This window comes from Myotis daubentonii, chromosome 7, assembly GCF_963259705.1.
Source record: "Myotis daubentonii chromosome 7, mMyoDau2.1, whole genome shotgun sequence".
NCBI lineage: Eukaryota > Metazoa > Chordata > Mammalia > Chiroptera > Vespertilionidae > Myotis > Myotis daubentonii.
Genome location: NC_081846.1, coordinates 72,462,191 through 72,489,926, shown reverse-complemented (window position 1 = coordinate 72,489,926; position 27,736 = coordinate 72,462,191). Strand labels below are relative to the sequence as shown.

The window sequence follows — 27,736 nt, the reverse complement described above, 5'->3', positions numbered from 1 at the left end:
CCCCCATCACCCTCCAATCGCAGGATCGGCCCCTTGCCCAGGCCTGATGCCTCTGACAGAGGCGTCAGGCCTGGGCAGGGGACCCTCATTTCCCCCCATCACTGGTTCTGCCCCCAGCCCAGGCCTGATGCCTCTAGCCCAGGCATCAGGCCTGGGCAGTGAACCCCCAGACCCCTCCGATTACTGGCTCTGCCCCTTGCCCAGGCCTGATGCCTCAGCCAGAGGCGTAGACCCCCATCACCCTCCGATCACCTGATCGGCCCCTTGCCCAGGCCTGACGCCTCCGCCAGAGGTGTCAGGCTTGGACAGGGGACCCCCATCTCCCCCCGATCACTGGCTCTGGCCTCCGCCCAGGCCTGAGGCCTCTGGCCCAGGAATCATGCCTGGGCAGGGGACCCCCATCTCCCTCTGATCGCTTGCTCCACCCCCTGCCCAAGCCTGACGCCTCTGACCCAGGCTTCAGGCCTGGGCAAGGGGACCATCATATCCCCCCAATCCCCGGCGCAGCCCCCCGCCCAGGCCTGATGCCTCGGCCAGAGGAGTTGACCCTCATCACCCTCCGATCACCAATCACCGGATCGGCCCCTTGACCAGGCCTGAGGCCTCCGGCAGAGGTGTCAGGTCTGGACAGGGGACCCCCAGCTCCCCGCGGTTGCAGGCTCCGCCCCTGCCCAGGCCTGACGCCTCTGGCTGAGGCGTCCGGCCCGGGCAGCGGGGACCCGCTGCTGCAGCGGCCCCGCGATCGTGGGCTCTGCTTTAGGCCCAGGCAAGGGACCCCTAGCTCCGGGGACTGCCAGCTTCGACCGTGTCCAGCTCCCATCGCTGGCTCCACCCCTACTTCCTGCTATCACTGGCCAGGGCGGCAAAGGCGCCTGATTCTCCGATCATGGCTGTGGGGCAGGGCAAAGGTGGCCCCAGGGCCGCCTTTGCCCTGCCCCCCAGCTCTTAGCTCCCCCCTGGGTTTCTGATCACTGTCAGTGGCAGGGGGCTTCTTCCTGCTTTCCCTTTCGCCTCCCTGAATTGTGCCTACATATGCAAATTAACTGCTACCTTAGTTGGCAGTTAATTTGCATATAGCTCTGATTAGCCAATGAAAAGGGTAGCTCGTGCGCCAATTACCATTTTTCTCTTTTATTAGTGTTGATAACAACAAAAACCCAAATAATTTTCTTTAAAAAGGGGCACAGGACTTGAATATACATTTATCCAAAAACAGATATAGAAATGCCAGTATAAAAGGACACTCAGCATCACTAATCATTAGGAAATGCAAATCAAAACCACCATTAGTTACCACCTCACACTCACTAGAATGGCTACTATACAACAACACAAATTTTTAAAAGGAGTTAGAAAAAAACAAGTGCTAAGAGGGATTTGAAAAAATTGGAACACGTGCGTGTCTTATTGGTAGGAATGTGAAATGGTACAGCCTCTGTGGGAGACAGTGTGGCAGTTTCTCAAATAATTAAAAATAGAATTACCTTATGATCCAGCAATTCCAGCTTTGGGTAAAAAGTCAAGGACTGCATAATGATATTTTGGTCAAGGACAGACCGCATATATGAAGGTGGTCCCATAGGATTACAATGGAGCTAAAAATTCCTGTTACCCAGTGACATTTTAGCCATAGTGACATCACAGCCGTCTAACATGGTGGCACAAGGCATTGCTATTTTGTGCTGTTCTCAGTCTATTGATAGTAATGCTATTGGATACAAATGCCTGAAGGCACTCACCTGGGTCCTGGCGAGCTTTCCACAGACACTTCCCCTCTCTAAAGCAATGTCGCAACTGGACAGACCCTTTGGGTTCTTATTCCAGTTGTAAGACACCCTTGAGCAGTAACCATTAGCAAACCTTGAAGTAAAAAAGTTTATTACTTACAGGCTCAGAAATGCCCAGTGCACACCAGGAGGCACACAGTAAGGTTGGTGGGGAGAGCGCACTGCACACAGGGTCCTGGGCTTCCACTTTTTTGGGGATCAGGGATGGGTTCTTGGGTTTCAAGGACTCACTCTTTATTGGTGAATTTGAAACATATGAATGAGAATTTAAAGCACAAGAATAGAAAAACAAGAACCCTAACTAGTTAGGGAAATCCACCAAGATCTCTAAAAGGAGCCTCGCGCAGAGAGGTGCCTGATTAAAACTTTATCTTGTTGTGCAGCTGGCAATGAGCTCCTTCAAGATAGCTTTCCAGAGGGATGCCTCTTTGAAATGGATGTGTTCAGCAATCAAAGCTTAAGTCAGAGCTCACACTACCATTACCCACATGTTTGTGGCGGGTACTGGTGCAAACAAATCTACTGCACTACCAGTCCTGTGAAAGGATATCTCATACAATTACAGTGTAGACTATACCATCCAGGTTTGTGTAAGTACACTCTTTGATGTCTGGTCAATGATGAAATATCCTAATGACGTATCCCCATGGTTAAGTAGTGTATTATTTTTATACCCAAAAGAATTGAAAGCAGAGTCTCAAAGAGATATCTGTACACCTCTGTTCATCTTAGCACTTTTCACAATAGCCAAAAGGAGGAAATGATGCTAATGTCCAACAACAAATGTATGTATAAACATGTGAAACACGCATACAATGAAATGTTATTCAGTCTTAGAAAGAAAGGCAGCTCTGACACATGCTACAGTATGGGTGAACCTTGAAAACCTTATGCTGAGTGAAGTAAGCCATTCACCAAAAGACAAATGCTATATGACCCCACGTATATGAGACACCTAGAGTAGACAAATTAGACACAGAAGGTAGAATGGTGGTTGTCAGGAGTTGGAGGGAGGATGGACTGGGGAGTTGTTTTTTGATGGGTATAGAGTTTCAGTTTTGCCAGATGAAGTCTTCAGGAGATTGGTTGCCCTATGTGAATGGATTTACATTACTGAACTGTATGTTTAAAAAGTGTCAAGATGATAAATTTTATGATGTGTATTTTACAAGCTTTAAAAGTATCTTTCATAAATGAAGGCTAAATATCTTTTCAGATTATAGATTATCATTAAACTATAGGAGCATTAAAAGATGTAATTCAGAGAGAAGAGAAATGATCACAGAAGAAAGGCCCAAGATGAAAGGGGTGAGGGATAAGAACAAAAATTGGTTAACATGTAGATAATTCTGTATGCAAAAGAACTGCTTGTCAATTCTCTTATTTATGTTTTTCCTATGAACTGGACCTACTGACACCAGCATCTTGAGGGTGAACACAAACACTTTCTACAGGAAATTAGGCATGCCTTCAAAGAAGATTCCAACTCTCTCTCTCTCTCTCTCTCTCTCTCTCTCTCTCTCTCTCTCTCTCTCTCTCTCTCTGCATATATATTTAATTTATATGCTATACAAATTAATAATACATCCATAAATGAATGATCCAGCTTAAGAAATAGAACATTAAAAATACTTCAGAAGCCTTCTACGCTCACCCTAATTTTATGCCCTCCCAACTCTTGATTTTGTAAGTTTTAACAAATATCTCAAATCTTTTTTTCCCTAGAGACTGTAGGGGCAAAAGTTTAACTTCATAAAATCTCGCTATCTCTTAATGTCCTAACCTATAATTATTCCTATCCAACTTACTGATGATAAAGCAAGCCTCCTTCCTTTATTCTCATCTGGATCCATGTCCCCAACATCTTTCCAACTATCTGGTCAATTTCACCTCACTCCATCACCAGGATTAATTACTTCTACAACTGCCATACACTTGGTGTCCACACCTTCTTATACTTCTCATTATTCTAGTCTAATTTTTATTTCAGATTTAGAACATTTCTATAACTTTCTACTTGTATCTTTACCTATGGTTTCTCACGTATCCAAACCAACTTCCTGGTATCCACCTGGTTTATCTTCCAAAGAGATTGAATTACCTGCACACATCCGTAAAAGTCATCAGGGGCTCTCCATTACCTTGTGGGGAAAAAATAATAATAACAGCTCCTCCCCCTGTTATAAGACCTCTTGTAATCTGCCATCATGTTAACCTTCTACTTTACTCTTCTCCAAGGTCTAAAAACCCCTAACTACTCCCTCTTCTTTGAAGTGTCCAGGCATTTGTGCCTACTGACATCTCAACCTGGGCTGATTTTACTACCATTTCCCCCAAGGCCTAGGCAGACTACAACTTCCTAAGTGGAACTTTGGTAATCCCTTGTACCCTGAGAACTCAGTGCTTCCTGTGAGAAGTGGTTTACACCCATATTAAATGCCTCATTTCATTTATCCTTATAATTTAGTTAATTGTTTAACTCATTCTTTCATCAGATATGAAGAACCTTGAGATTATGGACTGTCTCAGTTAAATAATAGCCATTGCCCAATCCATTCAATGTCCCAGATACAGAATTCAGGATATGGTGTTAAAAAAAAAAGCAAAAAAAAAGCCCATGGAATTAAATTAAATAGCCTTTATATGCTTCAAACTAAAAGGTAATGAATAAACATAGAAGTATTTCTTATTTAGCACCTATTGCTCTAGACTAGAAACATAGTTCTCAAGGGAATGACATTTATGTGTCATTTTTGACTTTCTTTCTTTTCCTTTAAAAAAAAATCACAGATGTTGACATTCTTTCACCAAAAGGCTTCCTGCATAAATGTAAAAATTGAAAATTCTATTCAGGAATAGGCAAAACAACAGATGTTCCCTTTCCAAACTTTCTACTTTAATTCATAGCCTGTTTCTGAAATCTAGCTCTCACTGTTATTACTGACCTGTTTTCATTTATTTCATTCTCTCTGGGGCAATTTTCACAATAGTTTTTATTTTCTAAGCATTTTTATTACCGGGTACAATTAAACTTGCAAACTAGAGGGAATGAATGAATCTTTAGTACTTACTGACAAACAATTGTTGGCAAAAGTAGATAACAATTTCTAGTACTGATGGAAATCTAATCTGAAATAGGTCCAATTAGATTCAAAGTTACACTGGGAATTAAATTTTACATAATGTGATCAAAATATGTGTTTTAAATGGCTTATATTTTTGCAATTTAGAAAAGCATATGATTATATGATAATTTCTTAGCACATAAGAGAATAGTCTTTATAGAAATAAACAGGTACACTTCAAATTCATATTCATTTTAACTTCTGGCTAACTCATCCTAACTCTTTAATTCATTCAGATAGTAATATCACTTGCCTAAAACTGAGTCCTTAATTTTTCAAAGACAAGCAATTTATACTTTGCCCTAGAATAACCAGATACATCAGAGGTCTTTTCCTATAAAAAAAAAAAAAGTGATTCTATTGACAATGGTCTGGAATCTCATAAAGCTGCCAACATACCTCTGAAAGCTCTTCCTTAATAGTTCAGAATAAACAATGAAGGCATGTGGTCTAACCCTTACTCTTCACTCAGGTACTACTAGATGAGCTCTGCAGAGTGTACCGCGTGTATATTAAGGGAACACTGGAAAACCATGTAATGCACAAACCTTGTCACTGTATTAACCCTTCAGTTCCCCACCTTACCGAGTTTCCTTATGTGTAAAAGAAAGGAAACTTAGTGAAAAAGAGGATAGCGTAGGACTCAACAGGCCTAATTCAAACTTGGATGTAAAAAAGCTTTTCTGTTTTGTAAACTGAACAAAATGCTTCCTCATTTTTAAGAGCAGAAAGTAGCATTTACCTCAAAGCACTGTATGAGGAATAAAAGTATATAAAATAAAATAATGAAATATACAAATCTGAAAAGTCTATATTACCCCTAACTTCTATTAGGAAATCTAAGGTATATTAATTTCTTTTTTCCTTACTATGTCAATTACAAGAAATACTTGAGAGTTTGGGGGGGAACCTTTTATCCGATAAGGTATTATTCTGGGCAGTGCACAGTACTCAAGAGGCAATAGAACTGTGGGACTATCTTAAAAAGACAATTCCTAGACAATTGGGATGAAGTCCTGCGTCCTCTTATTATAGAGTAACTAGTGGCCCAGTGCACAAAAATTTGTGCACTCGACGGGGAGGGGGGACCTCTCAGGGGATGACCACCTGCTGGCTTAGGCCCGCTCCCTGGGGGATTGGGCCTAAGATGGCAATCAGACATCCCTCTGGCAGCCCGGCAGCCCTCGGGGGATGTCCACTTGCCAGCGGGGAGCAGGCCTAAACTGAGTTGGACATCCTTAGCGCTGCTGAGGAGGCAGGAGAGGCTCCCACCACCACCGCTATACAGGAAGCCGTCAGCCTGGCTTGTGGCTGAGCAGAGCTCCTCCCATGTGAGAGCGCCCTGACCACCAGAGGGCAGCTCCTGCATTGAGTGTCTGCCCCTGGTGGTCAGTGTGTGTCATAGTGACCAGTCATTCCCAGTCTTTCTGCTTTAGGGTCAATTTGCATATTACCCTTTTACTATATAGGATAGAGGCCTAGTGCATGGGTGGGGGCCAGCTGGTTTGCCCTGAAGGGTGTCCCGGATCAGTGTGGGGGTCCCGCTTGGGTGCCTGGCCAGCCTGGATGAGGGGATGATGGCTGTTTGCAGCTGGTCACACCCCCTTCAGGGTGGGGGTCCCCACTGGGGTGCCTGGCTAGTCTGGGTGAGGGGCTGAGGGCCATTTTCAGGCTGGCGGGTGACTGAAGCTCCAAACCTCTTTTTTCTTTTTTGTTTATTCTGGGATTTATTTACCTTTTATGGCTATCACTGGAACTGAGAGCCGGCTTTAGCTCTGAGACTCGGCTCCAGCTCTTAGACCTCGGCTGCTGAAAGCAGGGATCTGGGTTTGTTTGGCTTCTATAATTGAAACACTGCTGCAACTCCAGCTCGGAGGCCGGGCTGGCTGAAAGTAGGTTTCTGGGGTTTGTTTAGCTTCTATAATTGCAACATTGTTTCTTAGAGTGCAGCTCAGAGGCCGGCAGTGGCATGCAGGGAACCTTGGCTTCCTCCATCACTGGAGCAAGCAAGCCTCCTGTTCGCTTTAGCTGCCTGGCTGCCAGCCATCATCTTGGTTGGCAGTTAATTTGCATATCTCGATGATTAGCCAATGGGAAGGGTAGCGAAGTTACGGTTTATTACTATGTTTCTCTATTATTAGATAGGATGAGGATGACGGAAGCTCTAAACATATAATCCTAAGTGTGAACTTGTCTCTATCCCTTACTTTCATTTGAAGCAGAGTTTTAGCTGCTGTGAACTTAAATTTTCTCATCTACAGAACTGAAATAATTTTAATAACAGGTTTTCAAGATTAAATGAGATAATGGTATTTGTCACATCAATGCCAGATAAGTCATTCATCACATTGGAAAAATATGTCTTAGAACATGAATAACTAAAAAATATTTGGGCCATTCAGTTACACTCAAGTATAAGAATTAATTGTCCCCAGAAAGCAGGGCTTCAGTCTATTAACAAGAACATTTGCCAGGAATTGTTATAGCCATTCATTTCTTCTTAGAATAAAATTATCTTTGCTTCTGTAATAATGCAAATATACATATATATGTATATATGATATAATTGTGCATAGATATTTGTTAATTTAGACAATGAATGTGCCTGTAGTCATGTATTAGTATTTATCCTTACACAAAGAGTACCTACAAAAACCACTATGACAAATAGCTCATGTGGGGAATACAAAAAGTAAGGACAGCTTAGTGTTTCAGAATATGGAGAATGGCAAAGCAAGCAAAATGTTTCCAGTCTCCGTCATGAAAGCTATCCCTAAAGAGCCCCAGTGATTTCCTCAGAAAATGCTCTGCTTGGGGGAAAATATAAAGGCTGGTTTGGGGTCTGATTTTTGAACATGGTTTCACATTAGACTTAGTTGAAGAGAAAGTAGAAAAGAAAGTATCTCAAGAAAATGTCTAATAGAGGAAGGCTAGACGTAAGAAAATACAGAGGCCAATAATGTAAGAAGTAAGAGAAAGGTCCAAGAGTCACTCACAGGGAATTTAAAAGATGAAAGGATACAATAAAGTACAATTATTGGCAGGAAGGAGAGGCTTTGATGAGTTCAGAAGCTGAACTGTCAAAAGTTCATCTTAAGTTGTTCTATTAATGGAAAGATATATCAGTCCTCAAAAAAGGTTTCTCTGTAGCAGAAAGAAACAAAGGAATGCCATGCAACTTGTGGGGTTAGAAATGAGAGAATGACGCTCCCACATTGCTCTTCTTCTTCAACCTTCATATTCAATTGAATTGCTTTTTATTTTTATTCTTTGATGTCTCTATAATCTTTCCACATCCTACTAGTTGGTGTTTGCACTCTAGTCCAGGCTTCTATCATCTCTTACTAAAATCACTATACCGACCAACTTACTTGTCTTGGGAAGTTCACTGCTCACCTACCAACCCACCCCTGATCTCTTAAATCTCTACTAAACATAATAGCTATTATGACCTTTTCCAAAGGCAAAGGTAATCATGTAGCCGCACCCTCCTTAGAAGACTTCCTTGGTTCTCACTCTTTTCAGTATTAACATAAAAATCAACAACTTATCCCATAAAGGCTGGCATGATTTAGTTTCTATTTCTTTTGTTCCATCAGTTTGTACAACACATCCCTCTCATTCTGGGCTCCATTCTATTCATATACTAGTCCTCCTTCAATTACTTACCCTATAGGAAATATTCCAATATTTGTAAAAATGACAGAGTTACTTATGGTTGATCCTAAACAATATATGTATTAGTGAGAAAATATTATTGCTTAAATTTTGTTTAAGAATTATACATACAGTCTGCTAAATGGAATTTAGTCCTTGTGATTTTTCTTAAAGATAAACTCACCAAATTACTCATAGTTACTAATCTGTTATTAGAGACAGAAAATTGTTCCCCCAATTTTTTTGAAGTAGAATCTTTATTACTTTATAAAATTAACAGAGCTTTTGGGGGAATATTTAAAAAGTGTTGGAACAACCAGAAACGCCAATTAGAAAGGATATATGCACCCCTATGTTCATAGCAGCACAATTCACCATAGCTAAGATTTGGAAACAGCCTAAGTGCCCATCAGCAGATGAGTGGATTAGAAAACTGTGGTACATATACACAATGGAATACTATGCTGCGGTAAAAAAAAGGAACTCTTGCCTTTTGCAACAGCATGGATGGAACTGGAGAGCATTATGCTAAGTGAAATAAGCCAGTCAGAGAAAGATAAATACCACATGATCTCACTCATTTGTGGATTATAGAGAACAACATAGACTGATGAAAAGGGACAGACCCAAAACTGAGAAACAGCAATCAGGCTATCAATCCCCAGAAGGAAAGTAGGGGAGGGCGGGGGTAAGGGGAAGAGATCAACAGAAGGACTTGTATACATGTATATAAGCCAAACCAATGGACATGGACAACGGGGGGATGGGAGCATGAGTTTGTGTGTTGGGGGGAGGTTGGGGGTTAATGGGGGGGATGAGGACACATTTGTAATACCTTAACTAATAAAAAAAAAATTAAAAAGAAAAGTGTTGGAACAAATTTTTATCAGACTGTTAGTTTGGGGAGGCACCAATGCCCTTTAACTGGTCTCTTGCGATTTGTAATGACCATTACCTAGGCAGTCTTTTAAATCTAATCTAACAATGATTATCTCACTATGTTCCCTGATAAATATTCTGCAAAAGAAGAAATCTTTGCATTCGTGCTTTTTTTTTGAAAGGTTCTTCTCTTATGGAAATTTTGAAATAAATATTTGAACAAGCTTATAACCAATTCATTCACCTTGCTTTAAGAGTACTAACCTGAGAGCTAGCATAAATCAAAGTGCGTTAGTGGTACTCAAGCCAGCTTTTAGTATCATGTGTGGAAACTCTTGAAAAGCACTGTGGTTTTAAAACCTGTACTTACTGCTTTCTTTAAAAGATTGATTTATTGCTCAAATAAGTTCTAATTTTAAAATTTTCAGCATGCTTCAAAGCAAAGGAGTTTAAAATATCTATATGGATTACTGATTATCCTGTTCTCCATCCTCCTCCAAATCTCTCTATTATGCTTGGGGTCATGAAATTGAAGAGAAACACTTTTTTATTTGTTTGTTTGTTTGTCTTTGTTTTCCCATTTTGCAGTCATAGCAAACAGCAGATGCTCAATTAAGATTCACTCAATAAAGTAATAACTGATCCAGAAATCACAATATACCAAAATTTAAGCAAAGATTAAGATAATTCAATGCTAAATATTTACATTTATACGTATGTCTCACTTCAGGTATGTTTTCTCCTTCGGGAAAAGTTATTATTTTTTTTTTAATGGCTAATCCAACAATATTTACCGAGAACCTATGATTCAACCTGTTGGGCCGGGAGGTGGATAGGACCAGGTTCCCTATCTCATTTGTGTAGTCTAGTTCTATAGAATGATATGCAAAAGGAAGTTGATAATAAACTTGAGTCAGAGGGGGAAACCAGCCCTTCCCAATAACTTATATTTTTATGCAAATATAACTATGCTCCATTAGCAAATAGGAGTCTTTTAACCTGTTTATTTAGAAATCTGTACATTTTAAGGAGATCTGTCCTGGAACGTTTTCTTCTTGTGAAACTAGATTTGTAGTTATCACACTATGTGCAACACAATTATAACATCCCATGACTGTTAGGACACAGCATGTTATTAAATCTCTGAATAATCAGTTCCAACTTAATTAACAACATAGAATTGGATAATAGGAAAAGAGCACAAAAGAGCCTTGTGCTAATTGCTAAGTGAATAACACATTTTTTAAAAATTGTAACGTGAAAATTTTTTACCTCTTGAAATAACAGTTTCTAGTCCAGTACCATTAATAAAAGCACGTTTAATGGTTTGTGTTTTAATATCTGTCCAGTATAAACGTTCTTCAGATGCATCGAAGTCTATCACAGTAACATCATCAATATCAGGGACTGTAAAGGCCGTGATAAAGTTAAAATACGGGTTGTCAATATCCACTCCTCTGATTTCAGAACGCCTTGCGTAAAGAAGAAATTTCTTCATTTCTAGAAAAGAAATAGAAATAAGTGCTTTTCTCTTATAAGCTTGGCAAGTTTGAAGCAGTCTTGGAATTCTAAAATAGTACCTGATGATTTAATAGGTTTTAAAACCATAAAACCATAATCATGATCTGATGGAAATATTAAAGCAGAAATGATTTATCTATTTTTTTATTTTATTTTTTTAAAATATATTTTATTGATTTTTTACAGAGAGGAAAGGAGAGGGATAGAGAGTCAGAAACATCGATGAGAGAGAAACATCGATCAGCTGCCTCCTGCACACCCCCCACTGGGGATATGCCCGCAACCAAGGTACATGCCCTTGACTGGAATCGAACCTGGGACCCTTTGGTCCGCAGGCCGACGCTCTATCTACTGAGCCAAACCAGTCAGGGCAAACCTCACTTTCTTATCACACCAGACTGCTTCGTTCCTGACATTCCAAATGTTTGGACGTTCCGAAGTTTCATGCCACTGTGCTTTTTGCAGTCAAAATTCTCTCCTGGGATGGAATGTCCCATAACGACCAAAAGGTTACAAGAAATGGAGCTCGGAAGAATATAATGCAGGTAATAGTAGAGCTCAGGAGAATGTAAAGCATATAGTTACATTAAGCCTACGAACTATGGAGGCCACCTTCAGGCTCTTCATTTGCAAAAAAAAAAGAGAGAGATAGTAATAAGATTCATCTCATAAGATTATAGAGTATATTAAAAGGAATCCCCGCAAAGCTTTTAGCATCACATCTTGCGCGGACCACGGCTCAGGAAACACTGGCAAGTATTTATCGGTGCGCTTCTATCTTCTCCGCCCGCCCAGGAGCCACCCCGCTACCGCCCCATCAGCGCTGCCACGTCGCCACCTCCCACTCCCCGACACCGCCCGATTTATCTATTTTTAAATTAAAGTGTTTAATAGAAACAAATGTAAAATAAGTTGCCATCATTTTTCTTTACTTAGAAATGCCTGTAAATTCTCAATAACTGATTTGACTTTACAATTTCAAACAAACTTGCTAAAATGCATGAACTCTACAATTGTTAAACAATCATTTTATCTTTATGTATCATTATACAAATATTGCATTGCATTAAATGGTTTTTGAAGGAATCTAAGAACATTTTTGCTATATTATTATTGAATGAACATTTTTGCAATATTATATATTGAATATATTAAACATTTTAAAAATCATGTTTAAATTTTCCCTCTGAAAATTAGGGTTCAAATAATGTTAACACATGCTTTGTTATAAGTTTCTGTAAATCTGTAGTACTAATATTGTGAGGCATTGTATCATTTTTACTTCCATAAGCATCTATCTGGCATTGAATCTGTGAAATATTAGTCGATTAAGTAGAAAGAGGAGTCACAGATATTTTATTCTTTTGTTGTTGGCTGTGAGGTTATTGCTGTTGAGACATGTTATCTATAATCTATATATATAAAAGCCTAAGTGACCATTAGGACCAGAAGACCGGAACGACCAGTTGACCAGTTGCTATGATGTGCACTGACCACCAGGGGGCAGATGCTCAATGCAGGAGCTGCCCCTTGGTGGTCAGTGTGCTCCCACAGCCAACCTCCCATGGCCCCTCCCCCCTGCTGGCTAGCCCCCGCTAAAGGCCTCGATCGCTGGCCAGGCGACCCCACCAGTGCACAAATTTGTGCACCTGGCTTCTAGTAAAAGCATAATATGCTAATTAGACCAGATGTCCTTCCAGATGAAGCCAGGGCTGTAAGGGAAGCTTGGGTCTGGGTGCCGGAGGGAAGCTGGTGCCGGCAGCCAAGGAAAGGCCTACTCTTGCACAAATTTCATGCATAGGGCCTCTAGTAACTGTATAAAATTAATTAAATCCACATTTGCCTAAATTCCTGAATTGTTTTGTGAGGACATTCTTGCCATCCTTAAAAGTAATCGCTTTGCAAATTAATGGATAAATTAACCAAAATTAAAGTAAAACAAACCAGAAAAAAACACCACAGTATAATTTTCATTCACACATTTTATTACCTTTTTATGGGTTTGAAGTAATTATTTAAATATTTTTAGAAACCTTTTAAATTTATATATTTTACTTCATTTCCCCCCTTCCAGTTAATAATCCCCACAAAATGACGCGAAAGTGACTGTAGAGGAGCAGGCGGAGATCAGCGCCGCTATGTGCCTCTTGGTTATGCGGGTTCCTGACATCATCATTTTCTGATAATGCACTTTCACGTACAAGGCTCCCTGCTTTGTAGAGATAAATTCTGCTAACACACCAAATGTGAAAGTTGCAAGAAAAAATGAATAAGGTACTAAACAGCAAAGTGCGGAGCATCACGTATTTTAAGAATGTGTCCCTCTCCCCAAACGTAGATGAATCATCAACGGTCTAGAAATAGACCACCCCGTATGTTTCTAAGGACATTAAAAACCTCATCTGCTCTACCTTGCGGGAAATGTAAATGCTAATACACTTTGAGAGAATTCCATTTGAGTTTTAGATCGGAACTTTAGGAAACTCACCATAGCAGGTCTTCTTGTCTGTGGAAAGCTTCATCAGGTGGGGGCAGGCGCAGGCAGCGCTCCTGCTGTGGTTGATCAGACACATGTGAGAGCAGGGGCCTCGGCCAGCATTGGCTGCACAGGGATTGGGAGCTGCAATTACACAGTGAAATATTAACAGTGCAGAAGGAAGAATAAATTAAGGAACCCCGGAGGTGGACAAGGGTTCTTCCCTTAATGATTCCAAGTGAAGTTCCCTACCTAGCACCCATTACTAGGGTGATTAATATGACAATACAGCAATCATACACAGTAATTACATTAATAAACACATTTTCCTTCTCAAGGGTAACGAAGATAACCCCTTCAACTCCCTCTATGATGAATGGCATATATCGTATTGCCTCAGAAGCAAAGTTTATTTTTTTAAGGATTTAGTCTGAGAAAAATATAGAAATAATTATTAAATTTAATATATAATTAACCCAAGTAGACTATAATCCAAGCACCTGGAGTGCTGAAGGATGCTGTTATTTTCCTAATCTACCCTTAGATTCCTTTCTTGCCCTAACAACCACTGTTAAAGACTTCCCTAGGAAACTGTTGTTACATATGTATCCTTTCTTCAGGCGATTTCTTCTTTTTTGAATCAGGGGACCAATGTAAAGTAATCTTTGTCTGCCTTCATTTTTAAGACAACTGCTTCTTCATTTTTTATTTTATTTTCTGTATTAACTGATCCATATAAAAATACTAAGTTCTACTGTATAAATAACTTATATTCAAATTTAGAATGGAATATTAAAAGTTGAAATTCAATGGTATTCTCTTATTCTTTTGTGTTTCTTGGTCTGTCATCATGTTCTTTTTATACGATCTTAATCTCAATTGATCAATAACTATTCTCTTAAATACCTTTTCCTAGAGCCTATCTAGTAGAATAAAGACTTTAGGCCCTGGCCGGATGCTCAGTTAGTTAGAATGTGATCCAGATGCACCAAGTTTGTGGGTTAGATGCCTGGTAGGGGCACATAAAGGAGTAATCAATGAATGCATGAATGGGTGCAGCAACAGGTCAATCTCTCCCTCTCTCTTCACTCTGTCTTCTCTTTCTTTAATATCAATTTTAAAAAAAAGATTTTAGGACCAAGCTAAATGTAGAAAATTGTAGAAAAGTGTGACATCTTCTGATCCCAGTAGTAAGTTTCATTTTCAACTAATTATATCTTTCTAACAGGTGGACCTATTGCTCAGAGTAGTTAATATCAGTCCTGTGGAGTATTAAAACACAAAGAATAAAAATCAATAGGCTATAATACAATTGTAGAGGATGTGAGAAATTAAATGAATTTGATAGATATTCAACGTGGCTTTGGGTAGTCTTTAGCATCTACCCTTCCCTCAAGATAATACAAAACAGCCATGTCTTTACATTTGATTAAAATATAAATAAATAAAAGGAAATTAAAGACTCAGAAACATTTTTCTAAGAAAATTAATTAAGAGCTAAGATTATTAGAAAAGAGTGGAAGTTAAGGTATAGAGACAACTACTCAACTTCCTATATCCCACAGAGTGCCAATATTCTGCTTTCCTCCCTGTTAACTTTACCTAATACAACCGGAGTTCCCAAGGGACTGCAGGTCAGAGAAGCAAGAGTAGATTTGAAGGTTACTGAGGAGGGAAGTGTTGCAGGAGAGGTGGCAGAAGGAAGAGAGGCCCTGCTGCAGTACTGTTAGATACCTGGAGGCAGGGTTACTAGCTGTGGCAGATAGAAAGAGAAAACTCAAAGTTTTCAACACTTGAAAAAAGAAGAGGACTAGAAAGGAGAAGAAAAGCAGCAAGAATGAAGACAAGAAAAGAGAGTAGAGAGAAGAAGGAGGGGGATAAATTTATTTAAAAGCATTGACATAAAAATACTATTCCTCTCAAGGACATTAAAAGCATGATCCATGACGGCTCAATGATAGTTACTTGGATTTCACTGTGAACATTACTATTTTTAGCTGAGAATCATACCAGCTCTTCTCAACACTCTATAATTGTGGCCAAATGCTTTTTAAAATAAATGATATTGAATTCCTCTATATATACTAAAGTAAAAAATCACCATGACTTTGTAGGCCAATATCTATGTTAATGATAACACTGTAATGTAATATTCACAATATTTTCTGCTTCACAGCATAAAAAATCCACAGACTTTTAACTTAAATTTCTTCTCACTTTGAAATAATGCTGTTAAATCTTTTTAAAGCTTATTTCTAAACATGCATTTGAACAGATACCTATTCTAATTACCAAATTAAGGAATTTGGTTCACTGTACTCACATTTTACTATAAAGCAGGGATTAGTGCTCCTCCCTGATTTGTAGGAAACTGATATAGGGGTAAGCCTCGGACTGACCTGTTGGCAAAGTCACAAACAAGTCCCAGCTTAGAAGGCACAGTCCTCTTAGCATAGTGACCAGTCATTCCCAGTCATTCTGCTGTTAGGGTCAATTTGCATATTACCCTTTTATTATATAGGATAGAGGCCTGGTGCATGGGTGGGGTCCGGCTAGTTTGCCCTGAAGGGTGTCCTGAATCAGGGTGGGGGTCCCGTTGGGGTGCCTGGCCAGCCTGGGTGAGGGGCTGATGGCTGTTTGCAGGCTGGCCACAGCCCCTTCAGGATGGGGTCCCCCTTGGGTTGCCTGGCTAGCCTGGGTGAGGGGCTGATGGCTGTCTTCAGGCTGGCCACAGCCCCTAGCCACCCAAGCTCCCAGTGGAGGCTGGCTGGAAGCAGGTATCTGGGATTTATTTATCTTCTATAATTGAAACTTTGTTGCCTAGAGTGGAGGCTACATATGGCCAGGGCAGGCAGGAAGCTTGGCTTCCTCCATCGCCGGGGCAACCAAGCCTCCTGCTTGCTCCAGCTCCGTGGCTTCCAGCCACCATCTAGTTTGCCCTGAAGGGTGTCCCGAATCAGGGTGAGGGTCCCGTTGGAGTGCCTGGCCAGCCTGGGTGAGGGGCTGATGGCTGTTTGCAGGCTGGCCACAGCCCCTTCAGGATGGGGGTCCCCCTTGGGTTAATTTACATATAGTCACTCTGATTGGCTGGTGGGTGTGGCTTGGGCATAGCGGAGGTGCAGTAAATTTGCATGTTTATCTTGCACCAAGGAGTATGAGTCTGTACTCTAATCCTGTACACTATTCTCCCCAGTTCTATGGTCACTGGCTAATTTAGGATCTCTCCATCTCTTGCTTTAATTGCTGTACTAACTACCTAATAATCTCTCCCCATCGTGTACAGTTATTGCTTTAAAACACAGACTTGATCATACTGATGTCTAGTTTAAAAATCTCATATGGTTTCCCACTGTCCAACTCCCAAAATCTCAATCTTCTCTCCCACCATTTCCCCAATGTCCCTCTACACTAGCCAGATTGGTCTACTTTCTGTTCCTATTTACCTTCCCTTTGTTAAAGATGTTATCAGTCTTTTAAATTTGTAACATTTTAATTTCAAATCATTTTGTTCACTTCTCTTTGCGACAATATTTAATCACTTGTCAAGTATTGTCAGACTTTCTTTAAAATGTGTTTTCTCTTTAGATTTTTAAATCCCTCCTCTTCTAAGATACAGATTTATTTCATCATCTTTAAATAACCTTCATGTCACTGACACACTGTGGTACTGCACAGCATATACCAATCTTTCTTTGTAAGGTACCAATGCATCTTCCATCCTCATCTATCACTTTTCTCCTATATACACATTAGGCACATGCAAAAATGGACTCCTATTGTTCTCTAATATACACACACACACACACACACACACACACACACACACACACATATACATACATAAACACACACACATACATACACACACTAAAGGCCTGGTGCACGGATTCATGCACCGGTGGGGTTACTCAGCCTGGCCTGTGGAGATCAGGCCAAAACCAGCTCTCTGACATCTGCCAACAGGTCCCGGATTGCAAGAGGGTGCAGGCCAGGCCAAGGGACCCCATCAGTACACAATTGGGGCCAGGGATGGACCACGGGAGGGCTCCAGGGCATGTCTAGTCCATTTTGCCCAGTTCTGACCTGCCAGACCCCAGCAGCAAGCTAACCTACTGGTCGGAGTGTCTGCCCCCTGGTGGTCAGTGCATGTCATACTGACTGGTTGAATGGTAGAATGAACAGTGGAACACTTAGCATATTAGGCTTTTATTATATAGGATACCTTTTCCATTTCTACTGCCACATGATGCATTTTTTCTTCCCATAGAATTTCATCACAAACATTTTTACATTAATCTTTCTTCATGAACCAGCTTTTCATTTTTCTCCTACTAATCATTTTCTAATCATCAAATGCTATTAGTTTTAATTATTGACTATACAAAGCATTAGGCAATTTCTTATTTACACTCCTATTGCTAATTGTCTGTGACATATATTCATATATTTTTATCAGTATATACTTATCTCTCTACTAAATCAAGGGCTGGCAAGTTTTTTGTTTTTGTTTTCATTGTTGTTGTTTTCTGTAAAAGCCCAGACAGTAAATATTTCTATAGTAACTATTCAATTGCTATTATAGCAAAAAGCAGCCATAAAACAATATGTGGATCACAAAGTATGGCTATGTTGAAACAAAGCTTTATCTCCAAAATATGCAAAAGGCTAAACTTAGCCAGAGGGCCTTAGTTTGTTAACTTCTGGCAGAAACTATAACCTATGTATATACATATTATCTTTTCCCAAAATTTCTATGCTGTTTATTACTGTGTTAGCCTTAGGACATTTGCATTCATATGCATGTTCATCAATGTATGTGGGTATATGTCCTAAAAAGGCAGTGACTTGAAAATTTGGAAAATTAGTTCATCTGCTAAAGCACATCAAAACTCTAGGGAAAGAGACTAAATAATATATAACAGCAACACTTTATAGGAGAAACAAATGTTAATTATGCAATAACACAAGACTAATCATGCTCTATGAAGAAAACAATATTAAAGATAATTTCATATTTAAGGCAGCCTGTTTAATTGCAGTCCATTTCTCACCAAAAAAATAAATTCTTTAAATACAAGTATTTTATCCATTAATTTCAAATAAAATATATGCAAACTTGATGCAATATAAAATATGTATCGTATTTACATACCTAATAAAATTATGCTCATATGAAAAAATATTCATGTGAAATAAAAAAAAGACCCCAAATAGTCACAGCAATATTGAGAAAAAATAACATAGATAACATAGTTGGAGGGATCACAATACCAGATATCAAGCTATATTACAAAGCCACTGTTCTCAAAACTGCTGGTACTGGCAGAAGAATTAACATATAGACCAATGGAACAGAACAGAGAACCAAGAAATCAACCCAAGACATTATGCTCAATTAATAGCTGACAAAGGAGGCAAGAGCATACAATGGAGTCCAGACAGTTTCTTCAATAACTAGTGTTGGGAAAATTGAACAGATATATCCCCCCAAAAATGAAACTAGACCACCAACTTACACCACAGACAAAGATAAACTCAAAATGGATAAAAGACTTAAACGTAAGACAAGAAACCATAAAAATCTTAGAAGAATCCATAGGCAGCAAAATAACAGACATATGTTGTATCAATATCTTTATCGATACAGCTCCTTGAGCAATGGAAACTAAGAAAAAAAATAAACAAATGGGACTACATCAAAATAAAAAGCTTCTGCACAGCAAAAGAAACAATCAACAAAACAACAACAAAGCCACTGCATGGGAGAACATATTTGCCAATGTTATCACTGATAAGGGTTTAATCTCCAGAATTTACAGGGAACTCATACAACTTAACAAAAGGAAGATAAACAAACCAATCAAAAAACGGGCAAAGGACCTAAGTAGACACTTTTCAAAAGTGGACATACAGAAGGCCAAGAGACATATGAAAACCTGCTCAAAGTCACTAATCATCCGAGAAATGCAAATCAAAACAACAATGAGGTACCATCTCACACCTGTCAGAATGGCTATCATCAACAAATCAACAAACGACAAGCTCTGGCGAGGATGTGGAGAAAAAGGAAGTCTCATGCACTGCTGGTGGGAATGCAGACTGGTGCAGCCACTGTGGAAAACAGTATGGAGTTTCCTCAAAAAATTAAAAATGGAACTGCCATTTGACCCAGGTATCCCACTTCTAGGAATATATCCCAAGAAATCAGAAACACCAATCAGAAAGGATATATGCACCCCTATGTTCACAGCAGCACAATTTACAATAGCTAAGATTTGGAATCAGCCTAAGTGCCCATCAGCAGATGAGTGGATCAGAAAACTGTGGTACATCTACACAATGGCATAGTACGCTGCTGTAAAAAGAAAGGAACTCTTACCATATGCAACAGCATGGATGGAACTGGAGAGCATTATGCTAAGGCAGTCAGAGAAAGATAAGTATCACATGATCTCACTCATTTGTGGAATACAATGAACAACATAAACTGAAGAACAGAAACAGATCCAGAGACAGGGAAGCACAGAACAGACTGTGAAACTTCAGAGGGAAGGCAAGGGAGGGAAGTGGTAAGAGATCAACCAAAGGACTTGTATGCGTGCATATAAGCATAAGGAATGGACACAGACACTAGGGGGTTGAGGGCATGTGCTGGGGGCTGGGGGTGGCTGGGGAGAGTTCAATGGGGGTAAAAGGAGACATATGTAATACTATATGTAATACTTTAAACAACAAATAATTTTTAAAAAATTAAGAAAATTATGTTCAAAGCAGATTTCCAGGATCCAATTTGTTAGTTAAGAAAAAAATTCCTCCCTCACATGTAGCCTATTTGATTATAATTAATATTCATCCTGATAATGAACTTTATTGGTACAAAAATAATGACTAATTTAATAAAATAATTTACTTATAATTTTTAGAAAATAGTTTAACATTTTAAAGAAATTTCAGAAGTCCCTTATAATTAAACACTAATTTCAAATCCTGTTTTCCTTTGATAAATATCTTCAAGTCATAATTTTAACATTTGATGTAGAAAAACTAAATCTTGTCTGATCTTCCATGGGTATCTGTACTTCAAAGAGAAAATTTGTAAATGTCACAAATAGTAGTTTCATTTATTTGTGAAAACAAAGATGTAATATTCTGTTACATTTTTTAATACCACTGAACTTTCAGTCATTCTAAAGAGGAGACATATTTCAGGTATCATCATTTACTTGCTATCATTTAACTCGCTGTATAATTTAAAATAACAAGTATTTGTGTCAGGAAAGTTTCTACCTTCACAATAATTTTATAATCACAAAAAACTTTTTATCTAAAATAGTGGTTCACAATCAGTGGTGGTGGTGGTAATAGTGGAGATTTTGCCCTCAGGCAACATGTGGGAATGTTTGGAGACATTTTTGCTTAAAAAGAATGGTGATACTATTAGCATCTTGGGGATTAGAGGCCAGAGAGAATGCTAATAGACTTCCTACAATGCACATAACTGTCCCTCCCCCAAACTAAGAATTCTTGCCCAAAATGTAAAAAGGGCAGAGGTTTAGAAATTCTGGTCATGGAGTAGCACTATGGATTCTGAATCTTAATGGATCTGAATGAAAGGCTCTAAATCACTTAGGTTTGCATGTTTGAGGCAAGTACATACAACCTATAATAGGGAAGAAGTAATTTTGGATCCTTTCTTACTAATCTTTTCCACTGCTCCAAGGTAGACTGTATTGTACCATATTTAAAAAATATCAATTTACAATGTGGCTAAACTTAATACTTGCATATAAATTAATTTGAAGTTTAGTGGTTTGATATTTGTATTATATTTGCCAACGAAATAATGCTAAGTGTGGTAACTATGTTTTTCAGTTGAACAAATAAAACCTATTAATTTATAATATGGTTTTAAGATGATACAGAGGATTCATTAAGAAACTAAATTAGCTGCTAGTCTTTATTACTGGCTCTGGGATCAGAAGCAAACTATCTGTCAAAGGAAAGAGGAATAAGATGAGAAATTGAGTTTCATGGAGATTTTTTTATATCAACAGTTGGAATGAGGTAGCAACATGTCTTTGGAATATTTCAATTCTCAGTTCTCCTCTGCATTGCTCATGGCCTCTTCTCCCAGGCACTCAGTACTGCAAGGTGTTCTGAGCATTTCATTAAAGGAGCCTCACAAGTTTTGTTAAATCTCAAAAATCCCCACTTGCTTTGATTATCACCTGCCTTTCATCTCACTTTAGTCAGAATTCTCATCCCTTTCAAGCTGGTGATGTCAGCTATAAGTAAAGGTGGAAGCAGTCTGATTTAAGTATTCCAACCCAGGTTATCATTCTTAGAAATATTAGCATTGTTAGATAGGGTGCATGATAAAAACATAAGTCTCCTATTGATAGTATTTAATATATATGAAATAAAGAGACACTATTAAACAATTAGGAAAGCAATATTTTAAACAGAATTTATAATATGTAGAAAGAGGGTATATAGATAGATAGATTGATTGATTTGGTTTATATGACAAGTAGTTAGATCTTGATATAGTAAAGCGTGGAAGTGAATAATTAAAGTAACCTGCAAATATTTAACATTTACCTCCACCACATTGAAACATGGTTTTAAGACTATTTCTTTTGTTGGGGGTTAATGGGGGGATGAGGACACATTTGTAATACCTTAACCAATAAAGAAAAAAAAAGACTATTTCTTTTTTCTCAGAAACACTCTTATTAATTATATAAAAAAATGTTGCTTGTAACTCAAAATATTAATAGCTCTACATGAAATCCCTCATTCTTCAAGTTTCATAAGTGATACTTTGTCCCTAAAGAAGCAATGATATTAATATTGTTAGAATCTATATTTTTTCAAAATAAATAAATAAATCAGCCAGCTCCTTAAAAATGTCAAGAAAAGTTTAAATTTTCTATATTTAAATTTTTCTTATTTAAATATTTCTATATTTCTAGAAATATTTTTTTCTGAAGCAATTGGAGCCCCTTATATCATTTCAATTTTAAAATTATTCAGAAACAGCCTGATATTTTCCTTATCCTATATAATAAAGAGCTAATCTACACTAATAAAAGAGAAACATGGTAATTGGCATACGACCGCTACCCTTCCCATTGGCTAATCAGGGCAATATGCAAATTAACTGTCAGCCAAGATGGCAGCTGGCAGCCAGGCAGCTTGAAACTAACATGAGGCTTGCTTGCTTCAGTGACGGAGGACACCAACGTTCCCCGCCGGCTGCTGTAGGCCTCTGAGCCTGCAGTTTCAAACATTGTAACAAATATAGACGCCCCAGAAACCAGCTTTCAGCTCGCTGGGATCTCAGAGCTGGAGTTGATACAGAGTTTCGAGAACCGAAACAAACCAGATACCTGCTTTCAGGAGCGGAGGCCTAAGAGCTGGAGCCTCAGAGCTAAAGCTGGCCCAGAATAAAAAAAAAAAAAGAGCAGTTGGGAGCTTCAGTCCCAGCCTGAAAACAGCCCTCAGCCCCTCACCCAGACTGGCCAGGCACCCCAGTGGGGACCCCCACCCTGAAGGGTGTGTGACCAGCTGCAAACAGCCATCATCCCCTCACCCAGGCTGGCCAGGCACCCCAATGGGGACCCCCACCCTGATCCAGGACACCCTTCAGGGCAAACCAGCCAGCCCCCACCCGTGCACCAGGCCTCTATTCTATATAGTAAAAGGGTAATATGCCTCCCAGCACTGGGATCAGTGGAGCCGCGAGGCCTCCTGGAACCGGGATCAGTGTGACAGGGGGCAGCGCCCAAAGCCCCTGATTGCCCTGCGGTTCTGTGTGTGACAGGGGGCGGGGCCACAACCTCCCTATCCACCCTGCTCTGTTCGTGACAGGTGAAGGCGCCCCAACCCCCTGATTGGCCCTGCTCTGTGGGTGATAGAGGGTGGCGCCCCAACTCCCCCCTCCCCCCACGGGCCCTGCTCTGTGTGTGATGGGGTAGAGCCATAACCTCCTCATCGGCCCTGCCCTGAGTGTGACAGTGGCGGCGCCCCAACCCCCTGATCCGCCCTGCTGTGTGTGACAGGGGGTGGTGTGCCAACTCCCCTATCGGCCCTGCTCTGTGTGTGACAGGGGGTGGCGCCACAACCTCCCCATCGACCCTGCCTTGAGTGTGACAGAGGGCGGTGCCCCAACCCCCCAATCGGCCCTGCTCTGAGCCCAACCAGGGGCTGCACCTAGGGATTGGGCCTGCCCTCTGCCACCCGGAAGCAGGCCTAAGCCAGCAGGTCGTTATCTCCCGAGGTGTCCCAGACTGCGAGAGGGCACAGGCCGGGCTGAGGGTCCCCCCTCCCCCCCGAGTGCACAAATTTTTGTGCACCGGGCCTCTAGTATGCTAATAAGAACGAACAGCAGAATGACCATCTGGATGACCTTCTGGATGAAGCTGGGGCAGCCAGGGCTGCGGGGGCTGGCTAGGGCTGTGAGGGCTGGCCGGGCTTGCGAGGGCCGAGCCCCTGGCATGAATTTCATGCACTGGGTCTCTAGTATTGTCCATCACATGATAGGCAAGTGACATAAAAATTTATGGAAAGAATAAAGGTTCCAAAAATGAATAATTTATTTTTATCACGATATGCTAGAAAATGTACTAAGTGTTTTGTAAGCATTATTATTATTTTTTATTTCTCTTACTGGACATTATTGTTTATAAAAATAAATTACCCTCATTTTAGCCCTGACCGGTTTGGCTCAGTGGATAGAGCATCAGCCTGTGGACTGAAGGGTCCCAGGTTCGATTCCGGTCAAGGGTATGTACCTTGGTTGTGGGCACATCCCCAGTAGGGAGTGTGCAGGAAGCAGCTGAATCGATGCTTCTCTCTCATCGATGTTTCTCACTCTCTATCCATCTCCTTCTCCCTTCCTCTCTGTAAAAAAATCAATAAAATATATATATTTTTAAAAATTACCCTCATTTTACAGATGAGTAAACTTAATTTTGAAAAAGGGGAAACAATCTTATACTCACACAGATATTAAGACAGGAATAATATTTTGGATAACAAGGTAGGAGCTCTAACAATTATTCAAACTAACTCTCAAAGTGAAGCAATTCACTTACACCCATTCATTGACTCTTGAACAATTCTCAGTTGCCTGTCTTAGAGTGTAATTTTTATAAGTATATTTAATCCAATTGTAATTGCAAAGAAATTTCTTGTGTTTCATTGTGTATCTGTTCTGATTGGCTTTTCTAAGGGTTATTGTCATATTAATGTGTTATATAAAACATTTTGTATGTTGACCAGTCACTGTGGGTTTTCAGAACAAAATTAAAAAGGACGGTTGAGTCCATAAGCCTGTTTTTGAAAGTAAAATAAAATAGTCTCTGGAAAATAGTATTATTTTTACGAATAAATATTTATTAAGTTCCCATTATTAAGCTCAATTCAGAGGAGAAAGTTTCTTCAAGGAGAGAAAAAACATTTGTAATTGGTGAAATTAATGGATAAAATATTTGCAACACTATATTTAAAGTGGCAATCATATTCCTGAGTTATTTCAAGAAAAGATTCCAATCAAAGCAGCTAAAGATAGCAACATGAAAGAAAACTAAAAACCAAACAAACAAAAGCCGAGTGGTGGAATCTTTCTGGATTCATGAACAAATTCAACTCCACTGGGTGTTAAATCACAGCCGAGGCTCTGATTAAGAAAACACCTTTGGGTTGAGAGAGGACAGGGAGGAGGATGGCCTCCCTGCTGGATGGGGGAAGATGTACATACAAAAGAAGAAAATTACATTTTCTCCAAGTTTACAAAGGACTCCCCTTACAAGGAGAGGGTAATACTGGCCAGGAAGTGGCTTTTTCAAATGATGAAAAAAATACAGAATAATATTTAATAACACATGAACATTTTATAAAATTCAAATTTCAGTGTCCATAAATAAAATTTTACTGGAACACAGCCACACTTGTTCACTTCTGAATGGCTGATTTCACACTACAACAGCAGAGTGAAGACTTGCAACAGAGACCATATGGCTCATAAAACCTAAAATACTATCTAGCTTTCGGTGGATTAAGTTTGGTAACCACCTCCCTTAAGCCATTACCCGGGTCTCTATGTAACACTTTGATTGTGAAGCCTATTACAAACACTAGAAAACTAAAACCATCCCTAATTACTTATTTTCTGCCCAACCTTTCCTACTCCACAAACCTCTATCACTATTTTTTAATTGATTTTACCTCTAAGTATATCTCAACTATATCATTCTCTCTGTTCCTATGACAATATCCCAGATTTAGGCACCAGGTACCTCCTGATTGAAGTAGCATCCTTACAAGTTTCTTACCTGCATCCTTTCTCCCCACACCTCTACCTTGCGCAGATGGAGTTCAGTTTCTAACATGCAAATATGCTCTTTTCACTGCTTTGACAATTATTTTTAATGTTTTTTTTCTCAGTCCCTTTGGGCAGCACGGTTCTTCAGGGAGTAGCAGCTTTCCCTGGGAATTTGTTAAAAATGCAAACTCTCAAGCCATACCTCAGTTCTACTGAATCAGAAGCTTTTGAGTGGAGCCTAGAAATCTGTGTTGTAATGAGCCCTCCAGGTAATTTTAATGCACACTGAAGTTTGAGACCATTATAATCACTTATCCTAGAGGATAAAAATTGAAATTCTTTTGTGAGGGGATCACGTAAATCTCACCTTGCTGCTTTCTGCCCACTCTGGTTTCCCGTTTATGGCATCCTTACCTCTAGCTTCTTCAACTTGCAAATGAGGAAACAAGATCCTGGAAGTTAAGTAATTTGCCTCAGGTAAGGAGGCTAGTGAGTCAGAGAGGAAGAAATTTAACTAGGCTAAACCCAAGGTCTTTTTAGGACCACACCCTGCTAAGTTTTAAAATATATTTACTATACTCTCACTCAAATTTATCCATAATAATTATTTTATTGATCTTAGTTATTAAGTTAGTCTGTTCCTCTTTTAGACTATAAATTCCAAAAAGGTAAGAATGCTAGTGTCTTGTGAATGCTTCAATAAAACTTCCCTCCCTACTGCCATCTGGTGACATGACATAACTATCCCAAGGTGATTCTCAACAAACAAGAAGCCAATGTCTTCTGCCTGAAGAGCAACTGGTTAAGCAAGAGCTCTGGGATGAAGCTCCATGAGATCATATACTGGGCAATCATCCTCTTTCCATTAGTCCTTGAGCAAAGTCCTTCACATTTCTTTGCCTTAGATTCTCAATCTGTAAAACTGTATTCATAGTAATCTTATGAAATTACAATGAGGATTAGCAAATAAAAGGTGGTATCTATACTAATAAAAGGGGATTATGCTAATTAAACCAGACATCTTCTGGAAGTCCTTCCGGACAAAGCCACGGTAGGGGAGGGAGGGGGAGGCAAAGGGGGTTAGCAACGATCACTCTGGCAGGGGAGAGCAGTTAGAGGCAGTTAGGCCAGCAGGGGAGCAGTTTGAGAGTGATCAGGCTGACAGGCAGAGGAAGTTAGGGGGTGATCAGGCCAGCAGGGGAGCTGTTAGGGGTATCAGGTCAGCAGGCAGAGGCAGTTAGGGTGATCACGCAAGCAGGTAGGCAGGTGAGTGGTTAGGAGCCAGCAGTCCCAGATTGTGAGAGGGACATACTAGATTGAAGAGGGTACAGGCTGGGCTGAGGGACCCACTTTCCTGCCCCCCATGCATAAATATCATGCACTGGGCCTCTAATTATTATTATAATCATTAATGTTATTATGAATGATTTAGCTGCTAGACTGTATAGTTTATACAAATAAATAAATGGCACTCCATTACTCAAATATTTTATAATCTAGTTGGGTCGACAAAACAGAGTTAGGAAAAAATCAAACACCATACAATGTCTAAGTGTTAACCATGAATGTGGAGAAGAAAAAACTGACTTGTGTAAAAATTTGGTTTTAAAGTGAATAAATCTCTCAGAAGTTCTTCTGCTAATCTTTGTATATATTAAGAGTAATAGTTATAAAACACTAATAAAAACATATGTGCATATCATCCTTGTTATTACAAGGCTATGATCATGAAACCATTTTTATTTAATGCTTAATGATGCAAGCCCAAATCTCATTATCAAAAAAAACCCTAACATATGGATCAAAATGCTTTACTATAAAACTAGAGGCCCAGTGCACAAATTCATGCATGGGTGGGTGTGGCCAGCCCTCCCTGATCAGGGCTAATTGGGTTGGGTCAGCCTGGATGAGGGGACACAGAAAGTTGCCAGGCCAGCCCCACTCCCTGGTCAAATTCCCGGTC

General features: G+C 39.7%; 1 protein-coding gene across 1 annotated transcript in view; it reads right to left on the bottom strand.

Annotated features, from left to right (window-relative positions):
- Positions 1-27,736, bottom strand: part of LRP1B (LDL receptor related protein 1B) — a 924,684-nt gene that overhangs the window by 567,674 nt on the left and 329,274 nt on the right. Inside the window, exons 24-25 of the mRNA XM_059704885.1 lie at positions 13,458-13,589; positions 10,721-10,948 (exon numbers count right to left, since the gene is read on the bottom strand). Of these exons, the coding sequence (XP_059560868.1) occupies positions 10,721-10,948; positions 13,458-13,589 (360 nt within the window). The remainder of the gene's footprint in view (positions 1-10,720; positions 10,949-13,457; positions 13,590-27,736) is intronic.